Below are 10640 nucleotides of genomic sequence, written 5' to 3'. Positions count from 1 at the left end.
TTAGATTTGACTTTGCATTTCAGTGGCAATTTTAACGTAATAATGTTTAATTGTGACGGATTGTTGGAGTACAGGAACTGATGAATGGCAGTTTTTTACAGAAATGGTGTCGTGAGTGAAGATAAGAGCAATGGAACAGGAGAATCTTACTGAAATAAATTTTAAACACCAGTTTTCCACATATGAATTCACTTTCATTGATACACTTGTGGAACATGTCGCAGTGTTTATTTGGCATTCTTCATACAGATGTAATTACAACACTTTTTCAAGTAGTTTGAAAAAACAAAAACATAACAAAAGACACATTGTCATCTTTTGATTCTTTTAATAACATTGCCATACACATGAGATTTAAAAACTCAGTAACACAAAGATAAGAAAACATTAATAGTATATTTATCTTTTTTTTTTTCCTTTTTTCTTAAATCGATGACATGATTGTGTGCCTAAAAGAAGAAAATCCAAACACCTTTCAAAAGGCCTGGTGGTAGATCAAAAAGCAGAGTTACATCCTTCTACTTGCCTTTTATTGTTAAATGCTGAAATATGTTGTATTTAGAGTTGATTTCGTTGTTTTTTTTTCCACATATATCGCTTGTGATTTTGTAAACTCGCCTCCTGAAATACTTGTGTGAGGTAAATCCCGGCTTCTTTTCACTCGTCACAGATAGTGTGATGTTTTGGCATTGAATATCCTCCAAGTGCAGTTTTCCCTACAGAGTTTCGTCCATTAAAGTATCGTCTCGCATCATTCACAACAGCAGAGACTCACTCAGATGCTGAGAGATGAGAGTATGAACGTCATACCAGCCGTAATGACAGGAAGGTAAGCTTCTTTTTTGACATCAGAACAGATGACAGAGGTATTTTCATGTAAATACATATAAAAAAAAAACATTTAGGAGCTAACAGTGAAAGCAATACTTCAATGTTTAAATGAACCTTGAATTACATAATGTAAAAGAAGGAAACAGTCAACTTAACAGAGAGTCAAAACAACATCTGAACATGCAAAAAGACAAAGTTGGCTTCAATATATACACATTTCAATATATTTTTCAAGGGATCGTCGCCCCCAAAAACAGCACTGATCGACGTAAACTGGCATTTAACTGGTAGTGTCGGTTATAAACGCTCATCAGCCACTGTGTTTGCTGAGCTAATTCTCGTCTTCAATTGCTAGTTTTGCTAGAACCCGAGTTGACATCAGCCTGCTTTTCCTCAATAAAAAAAACAAACAAAAAAAAAACCCCAACAATGCTTAATAGCTGAATTCACCAGATTCAGTCAGTCAAAACTCATATTCAAAACACAAGTGGAAATCACTTTGGGGATCTCTTTTAAAAAGATATAAGATGAATGTTTGTGATGCCCAGATGACTCGTTTCATATTTCATAGGTGTCCCAAATTCATACTGAATAACAAGGCAGTTGTCAAAAAGAAGGCGGTTTCTGGTGAACAACATTTACAGAGGTTTGTGTTTAGGAAATATCAGACTAAAGCATTCTGATGTCTCGTGAGGTATTAGTCCGTTCTCGTGTAACTTTTTCTTCAGTGAGCCCTATGGATGAATGTAAATGCATGGTCAGGCAGTCACGAGAGTCCGTTCATCTCTTTCTCTCTCTGCTTTGCGTACTCAAGATTTTATTTAAAAACCATCTCTGAGGATGATACGATAGACTTTGGTGATTTCTCCTTGGTTTCGTTTGTCTTTCTGTTGCATTTGATCAGTTTCTTGGCTGTGTATGACAGCGAGGCCTGTACTGCGTCTTATATTCAGTTCACAGCTTCCTGATGCTTTAGACTGTTCAATTAGATCCATTATCAGTCTTGTAACATTATCACTTGTGTGGATAAAAAGGTCACTGTATCACAAATGGTGAACCATGGAACATGAGCCCAGTGTGGGAAAAACTGTTCTGCTGACTTTCATTGGCGGGACAGTTTTGTCCTCTAGATGTATTTGTAGCAGGGTGCTGCTGCCCTCTACATGAAACTGCGGCGTCTTTAGTCACTATGGCATGTGGGTGGTGACATGACTGGCTGTGGTGGCCATATCGGAGCCCAGCATGAGTCGCTGGTCTCTGGCCTGAGACCTGGCACCAGAACGAGCGGGCTGGCAACAAGACAGATCCATCCTGGCACCGGCTCCTCTCTTCTCTGGAGGCCCGCGAAGAGACAGAGGGCTCGTTTCATGAGGGGGAATAGAGCGGTTACAGTACAGCACATATGACGGCCAGCTGGCACTGCAGTTTCATAACCACGCAGATGGATAGTGATGAGTCAAGAGGTTTCCTGTGGGTCCTTGTCGTCACTAATACCAGGCGGAGACCTCGTCCGTCAGGGGGCTACTGTCCTGGGACATACGGCCAGCTGATTGAGCTTCCGGAGAGCTGCATGTCACGGATCAGCGTCTCGATGGGTGTCTTTCCTACCAGGCGCATGAAGAAGAGCTGCGAGATGAGGCTGGCGGGAACGGCGCGCAGGGCGGGGAGGCGCAGGAGCAGGCGGCCAAAGCGCTGGGGCTGACTCGGGTACTGCATCCTCTCGTACTCTGTCAGAGCCACCTGAGCCTTCTCCTGCAGAGACTCCACGTGGACTGGGTCTGTTAGACCACAGGCGTCTAGGAGGGAGGAGGAGGAGGCAGTTACTTAATAGTGTGGGCAGGTTACATAAAGAGTCGTGATGAGCTGAGAGGAAGGTTGAAATCCCAGCAGATAATGTGATAAAAGGCCCCTGAGGGGAACACATACAAAAATATAGTGCCTCATCAAGTCTACTCTATAACAACAACAAACCATTTGAAACCTATAAACCCCAAACACTACTTAAAAAATAGCAGAACATCGCCTTTTAGTTCGAGTAAGCTCTGAATGCTTTTGGAAGAGGCATTCTGCTGCATGATGATCAGTAACGGCACTAAATTATGCAGTACATGAATGCATTTTTATTAATAGCCAGGAGATGGTGCCATAGTAGGTAAATTCCCAGATTACGACAGTAATTTAGCTGCTGCTTGTAAGTATGGCGTTTCAGTTTTAAAATCCACAGTATTTTCACATTTAGTCAGTGTTTCTGTGTTACTGTTGTGTAATGTAATGCGCTTTTAGAGTCTTTATTTTTCTTTGTTCATTTGCTTTTCTTGAATATCAGTTTAAAAATAAAGGTGTTAAGTTTGGAACATGTTGGTGTTTACTAGACAGAGGTGTATTATGGGAAATGTAGATGTTATTTTTTTTTTCATTGACCCATACTAGTAACTAAAAGTCTGAATATCTGAGCCACTGCTGCACTTGTTCTTTTTTAATCGGTCTCTCACAAATCCAACAACTTAATCACTGAAGCCTTTCAAAGAGGCTGTTGGACGTGGTCCCGCAGCACACTGTGTTACAATAACAGCAGATAAAGCTGACGAGTGGCGGCAATCACCTGGTGAGAACAACGCGATGGCCTTCAGGCAGCTGTACTCCGCCGAGTCCACCTGCAGTCTGGTCAGCTTGTCCACCTGGTCCTGGAACACCCTCACCTGGTCCATGAAGGACACCACGCGCTCCGCGGACATGGGCGAGGAGTGGAAGCCGGCTGCGGCCAACAGGGGAGCCATGTGGAGCGGCAGCGCCGACTGGGCCGCGTTGAGGATGAACAGCTCGCTCCAGCTCAGCCTCAGCAGGGCCACCTGTGGATTCGTTAGCGTGTTAATCAGATTGCCTTACACAGTTGTCATCCATTTTTAATGTTCACTGCATTCATTGTATATTTATGTTTGGATGGGAGACATTTCCTTCAACCTGTCTGTTTCTCTCTCAAACACATTTCAATCTGCTAACCTGGTCTGACACAGGCAGCTCAGGGAAATACGGGATGTTTCTGGCCCACTCCACAGTGCTGAAGAGTAGCCTGGCAGCCAGTTCACAGATGTTATCGATCCCCATGGCGTTATCCGGACCGGCCTGCTGGTTGTACTGGTGTCCAAAACGACTGCTGGGGTACGGCTCGGCTCGCAGCAGCTGGGAAATGAGCTCTGACACCGGCTGACCTCCCCCACTTCCTCCATTGTTGTTGTTGTTATAGAACTCGCCACCGAGGCCGCTGGCGCCACCTATGGGCGTGATGGAGGGGCTGAGGCTCGGCTGAGGTGGGATACGACCGCGTTGAACTGCTGTAGTTTGGTTGGGGGACAAAGGGGAGGGGCAGGGAGGAGAGGATGGAAAAAGAGAGGAAATGAAAGCATGAGGAAAGGAGAAAAGATAAAGAGAGGAGAAAACAGTGAAGGGCGAGGGGAGGAGAAGAAGGGGATTTGGAGAGAAAAATAGAGAGGAAGAAAAGTTAAAACTGAGTTCAGCCAGCAGTGTATGTCAGATTATCAGCAAGCAGGCTTGACCTGATTAGGAAGCTATTCTTCAAGATTTAAGGAGGCATAATAGGAGCCCAGACTGACTCAAGAAGAGCATGAAAGGGAGAAGAAATATTCTGCTCGTCGGGCTAGATGAAGGTTATCTATGGAAATAAAACAAAGACTCTGAGACAAAAATTTACTCTGCATTAAAATTTTAAACCTCTGCAATATTAATTATGGAGGAGAATTTCAACATGCTATTGCAATAAGCTTAGCATGTCCCAAACTTCAAACACAGAAGTTTCAGTCTGCACTCTGTGAGAATAAGAGCATCGCTGAGAGAAGAGAAACTACCATGGCCGTGACCGACGACATTAACACCAAAACCGAGACAGCGGGGCAGACAGCCGAATAGAGACTCATTCATTTGGGGATATGAATTCATGTGGTGAGCATCTGTCCTGCTGAAGTGCCCTTGAGCAAGACACTGAATCCACTCCAGCCCGAAGAATGCTGCTCTACAGCTGAGCCTGAAATCTGACCTTTTTGTGGAGGTGGTCGAGTGGAGGACATTTCTCTTCAGGGAGCAATAATGTGTCTAATTAACGTGCTTTACGATTTGTGTATATGAGAGGAAACAACTGAGAGACACACCAGGTTGCTTTTAAAATCCACAATCCTTCAAACATTTAACGTCAAGTGTATTTTCTAGGATTGCAAGGTTGAAAAGCCTAATTTGGTTGTACGCCTATGCACTGCATTTATTCATTATTTGTTTCTGTGTATCTATCGACGTGACATTGAAGGATGCCTCACTTAGGCTCCACCACTTAAGGTGAAATCCCCATATTGGATTCTGCCTGGTGGAGCCAACAAGGCACAGGGGTATCTGTAGCTTCAACCAGGGGCTTAAAGCTCTGGGACGCAGGTGTCTTAGCACTGTATCCCTCTCAGTCACTCTTACACAGGCACTAGATTAAGCCACTTAGTACGTGGCATTGAGCTGACACGGATGGCTAGCTTAGCCATGATAGGGCCAAGACAGCCATGTGTGGCATTTTCTCTGCACTATGGAGCTCATGGAGCAGAGGGGGCGAAGATAATGACAGAGGCAAATTTGACTATGATTGATTTTCTTCTTTTCTAAGAGTGGCCAATTGAAGTAATGAAAAGGCTCCTCACTGAAGGAAATATCAAGGATTTGCCTTTTTTCTTTTTAGAAATACTGTTGCAGAATTTGCAATATTGCACATGTACAATCACAGCAAGTCCCTCAGAGTCACGCATCATTCGGAGGGGATTAAAATGGACGGTGGATTTCTGGATTAGGCCAGACAGATACCTTCTTTGCGCATGCCAACGCGGAAACACTTCTTCAGTCGACAGTACTGGCACTGGTTCCTGTGGTGCTGGTCAATCTGACACTCTCTGTTTGACCTGAGAACATAAACAAATGATGACAGGACTTTAGTTACGGTGGCTCCAAATTTCGCTTGAGTTTTAGTAACTTCGTATTAAAGTAGTAACAGCCTGCAGATTCCCTGCAGGTGTCAGACTGTGTGCTCTGCCTTCACCACAACAAGTGGTTTTCTGATTTTTATCTGGTTTTCACACAGATTATCAAAAAAATGCAAACCTAAATAACAAATGTGGCGCCAATCTCTACGGCAAATGCAAATGTGAAAATGGAAAGCTGCTCAGTTACGCAAAGTCATCAGCTTTTATTCAAAAACAATTCATGTATGTAAAGATCTGTTTGGATCTACAGATCAACACTTCCTTTTTCATAGTGCTCCTGAACATTAATACTGCAACATGAAACTAGATTTTCCATTAGGCTACAGGAAACATGATGCTTAGAAAGCAGATGTCTGTTCATTCAGCATTGTTTCAATCACATATCTCAGCTCTTCTGATGTGGACTTAATAATATTTATTTCATCTGTATTTAACTCAAGCAGAGCTGAAACCACTGACCAACAGAAAAAATACCTGCAACTGTCTTGATAATTATTTTTTCAAACAAAAAAACGCCAAATGTTGCTGCTTTTCTTTGTCATATATGAGTGCAAATTTAATTTGTTTAGCTTTTGGACTTTGGTCAGACAAACCAAGGAAATATGAAGACACTTGGGCTCTGAAAAACTGTGAAGAGCAGTTCTCCACTATTTATTGACATTCCATAGACTGAATAGTTAATCAATGAAATGTAAAAAATAACTGGAAGGTTTATCACTAATGAAAATGTATCAAGATGATCATTACAGAACTAAATTTGCAGTGAGTATGATATGTACAAAATCACAAAACACAATTTGTTTAAATTATATTACAAAATTTGAATGTGAACGTTGTTCGAGATAATCGATTGCGCTTCTATGTATGACATGCTTCACAAACATAACTAGTGGAGGTGTAACTAATGATTGTTTTCATTATCGACTAATTTACATTTTTTTTTCCTCACTTCATTATTGTGTCAGCAAAATGTGAAAGAGAGTGGTGACAGATTTCCCTGCAGCTGAAGGTAACATATTCAGATTGACTTGTTTTATCTGACCATGAGTCCAAAACACAAAAACATTCAGTGTCATATCATAAAAGACAAAAAAAAGATTAAAAACCTCACATTTCAGATACAAGAACAAAACATGTCTTGAAAATTGTACTTGAAAAATTACTCAACTGATTTGTCGACTAATTGGTTAATTGTTTCAGTTCTATTGTAAAGACACATTTTTTATGATAAATGTGGCGTTTGTGGCTCTGTGGGTGATTTTTTTTTTTTTTTACAAAGATCATAGCAAAGACATGTTGCTTTGAGTAACAGCTCTGCTCAAATTCATATTACCTTTATGCAAGATGTATTCAGGAAATTTAGTAGTGAATTTCTCCATTGTGAGATCAATAAAGTCTGATCTAATCTAATCTAATTTGCACTGGTTTATTTGAAAATCATTCTGAAATTAAAACAAAAAAGCCTTCAGGAAACTAAAAACTGCTCAGCTACATGTTGTGTGTTGCCATATGTTTATGATCTACATCAATGCAGAGCCATGTGTCGCTGTCATCTTTAATCTGGCTTTTTCTCAGACTAGCGACAAACACAAAAACATTACCCACAATGCCCCGCTCACCTGCAGGTGTAGCTGAGGTTACGCCTGACGCTCCTCTTGAAGAAGCTCTTGCAGCCCTCGCACGTGAACACGCCGTAGTGCTTCCCGCTGGACTTGTCCCCGCACACCACGCAGTCCACAACGCAGGCCTTGTCATCGTCTCCGGCCTCCATGTCGCTGCCCCCCGCCTGGGGAGAGCCGTCCTCCTCGTCCCCCCTCAGGTAGCTCTTGTCCCCCAACCCGTTTGTGCCCCCATTGGGATCTCCCCAGCCCCCACTCACCATGGCCATCGCTTGGTTACCGAACCACCGCGGAAGAAAAAGGGACAGGCAGCCAATATCTCTGGTTGCTGTCAAGGTAACAAAACATAAAAAAGTCCAGCTAGCGTGTGTGTGTGTGGGTGTGTGACCCCCCCTCACCTGGAGAGAATCAGTCCTTTCCGCTCGACCGTGCTCTCATTGGTTAATTAAGCCGGAGCGTATAACTGAGAAAAAAATAGTCCCCAGGCTAAACAAACAGATGTCAGTGTGGGGGGAAACGGAGGCTATAGCACTGAGGAGGAGGAGGAAGAAGAGGAGGGTGTTTGGCAGGAAAAAAAAACAAGAGCAGCTCTGTCTCCTCCCACTCCACTATGACCTGGAAACACTCTCCGCTGAGGCAGCTTTCAGTGCATGCCTGTAGATCTCGGTGCCCCCCCTGTTTTCCCTCTCTTCAGCACCTCGCAGCCCCCCCGTGTGCCGGTCTAGTCCTCGTCCTCGGACCAGGTCCTGACACGGTTAAGCAGCAGCCTGCTCGAGCGGTGTCACGCTTCAGCCTCTCGCAGGAAACAATGACTCAAACATCGCAGTTCCCCTGTAAAAGAAGCGAAAGGCAGAACGATTTACGAGCAGTTCAGAGTTGACGTGAAAGGTGAAAATCGGTTAACGCACAGCGCCGCGCGCCGCTGTGCTCTTCCTCACGCGCGCACCGCCTGCGCTGTCTCTGTAGCAACAGAAATGGCTGAAAGAGGAGCTCGCCTTAGCACATGCCTGGAGAGGCTTTGACCACCCCTCTTAAAGTACCCCTTACACTGAATTTGTCTCCTCTCGCACCGACTGTTCCTCGTGCACGGCAGCTGTCTACACACACACTGACACACACAGCTCTAAATCCTAGAAATGATGTCAAGCTTACCTCGGAGCTAACATTTAAGTCCCGCTGGCAAATAAATCCGTGTGTCGCTCTAAATCTTCCTTCCACCCAGCGCGGCGGCAGACGCAGCTCCGGTATTCTGCTGTAATCCTCTCAGCGGCGGCGGCAGCAGCGTTGTGACCCACAAGGCAGCCATTCCAGATCAAGCAAAACAAGTCGATGTCCGCACAACAACAACACCACCACCACCACCTTTCATGTGGTCGTGTGGGCTCCTTCCTCGCGGCACCGCCAGCTGCTGCTGCGGCGGCGGCGGCGGCAGACGAGGCGACGTGGACAGCCTGCGCTCGCGTCCAAAATACACGACGCAAGTAGATCCGCGGCACGAGGAAGTGTGCGCTCTGTTCGCTGCTTGTTGTAGCACTGCTGCTGGGTTGTGACAATATCCTCTGTGTTGCTTCCTTCCCCCCCTCCCAAAAAAAAAAGACAAAACAGTGAAGAGAGGCAGGAGAGCGTCCGTCTGCTCAGCCCTCCGTAGCTCCTGCGGTTAATCTCCAGGCGCTCATGCGGGCTTCTCCCTGCAGCCTTTTGTCAGTGCTTGCCCACCAAGAACTAATGACTTGCGGCCTAGCCCTGTGTGCTGCTCTCCGTCGGTGTGTGTGTGTGTGTCTGAAGCCTTTCCCTGTAGCTCAGGCGAATAGGAGGTGGGGGTTGGAGAGGGGGACGGGTACTCTTCTTCCCCCCTCTTTTTTTCTCTCTCAGGCTTCAGAGTCCACAAATCAAATTATGATTCAAGAAAATGGCCACAGCTCGAGACAGGCTGGTGTTGTCAGTTTCTTTTCTCCCCCCCTCCTCACCCCTCTCTCTCCTCCTGTCTGTTTTCCTCTAACCTATTTGTATGTGTTTGAGGGAGAGATCAAGCAAAGCAGTGGAGAGAGAGGGAGTGTGTGCAGAGGGGGAGGGGGCAGTCGGTGTGTGTATATGTGTGTATATATATGTGTGTGTGTGTGTGCTCCCAGGGATTTGACACTGCTATTCAAGCCCTGTGGTTACCATGGTGCCGGCCGCCTTATATGGCCATTGGAGTCAAAGAGCAAAGAGAGTGGGCTGTGTGGGGCAGCACACACACACACACAGAGGAAGGATGTGGAGGATCTCTGTCCTCAGAGATGCAGAGAGCATGACCCCGAGGCCTCCAAAAAAACCCGCCCCAACAACACCAGATTACCCTGAAGCCCTGCAACAAATACAAGCCAGCTGATGTCCTGGCCGGCCTTTGTCTTTCAGAAAGCAATCAAATCTGAATCGACGCATCTGAAAGTTTCTCAGCTCCGAGACACGGAGCAAAGCAGCAGCGAGGTGAGCTGTGTCTCTCGCAGGGAGGACGCATCTTCCCCCCTCGAATAACACACTTTGATCCTGCGTACGTGTGGAGCAGCCCGCCTGAGAGCATCTTATTGTGCTGGAAGTAAAGGTTACCATTTTGTGGTCATTGCTCATATGCTCAAGCCCCCCCCCCCCTCTCTCTCTCTCTCAGAGCGTTGCAGAGCACACGGTGATTCATGTTGGAGGTTACCCCGAGAGGTCAAGCTGACTTTCACACCCCTGTTGTGCTAAAAAGCCCAGGGTCAAATGCAGATAAAGGGGAGGAGGAGGAGGGCACACGGCGACCCTGGATAAGAGCTTTGAGAGATTAGTGATGAATCTGCTTGTAAATGTGGGGTTCTTTGGGGTTGGCGGGCTTGCATTTACGGCAAGAAGGAAGACTCACTGTATGCAACCTGTTGTCTTATCCAGCAAGTGTTTACTGACGTTCTCCCCCCTCCGTGGACACTTTTATGGCATTCCTAAATCTAACCCCAGCTTTACCCCCTGGAGGACAGAGTGTGTGTGTGTATGTGACACAGATGCATTGTCCTGGCCATTGTGCAGCTAATGGGTCATCAGAGGGTTGTGTGTGTGTGTGAAACAGAGAGTATGTGTGTGTGTTAATTTGAATGAAAGACCCTTTAATTAGGGCGCTGTGCCTGCTTATTGTCACTTCTTGTGTTGG

The 10640-nt window shown here is 45.4% G+C and overlaps 1 protein-coding gene across 2 annotated transcripts; it reads right to left on the bottom strand.

The window, feature by feature from the left end:
• Window positions 1–211: 211 nt before the first annotated feature.
• On the bottom strand, window positions 212–9003 carry nr2f6a (nuclear receptor subfamily 2, group F, member 6a). 2 transcript variants are annotated; one of them, XM_041948600.1, is made up of 6 exons: window positions 8630–9003; window positions 7478–8308; window positions 5683–5777; window positions 3832–4163; window positions 3434–3680; window positions 212–2627 (listed from the first exon to the last, which is right to left on the bottom strand). In XM_041948600.1, the coding sequence occupies exons 2-6, from the start codon at window positions 7744–7746 to the stop codon at window positions 2353–2355; spliced, it is 1218 nt and encodes a 405-aa protein (XP_041804534.1). In that variant the 5' UTR covers window positions 7747–8308; window positions 8630–9003; the 3' UTR covers window positions 212–2352. The 2 variants fall into 2 exon arrangements, with proteins under 2 accessions (XP_041804534.1, XP_041804535.1); XM_041948601.1 differs by having other exon boundaries at window positions 3832–4160.
• Between the last annotated feature and the right edge of the window lie 1637 nt (window positions 9004–10640).

The sequence above is a fragment of the Chelmon rostratus genome, chromosome 12 (assembly GCF_017976325.1).
Source record: "Chelmon rostratus isolate fCheRos1 chromosome 12, fCheRos1.pri, whole genome shotgun sequence".
Lineage (NCBI taxonomy): Eukaryota > Metazoa > Chordata > Actinopteri > Chaetodontiformes > Chaetodontidae > Chelmon > Chelmon rostratus.
Note: the sequence above shows the minus strand (reverse complement) of the source record. Positions and strands in the feature narration are given on the sequence as shown.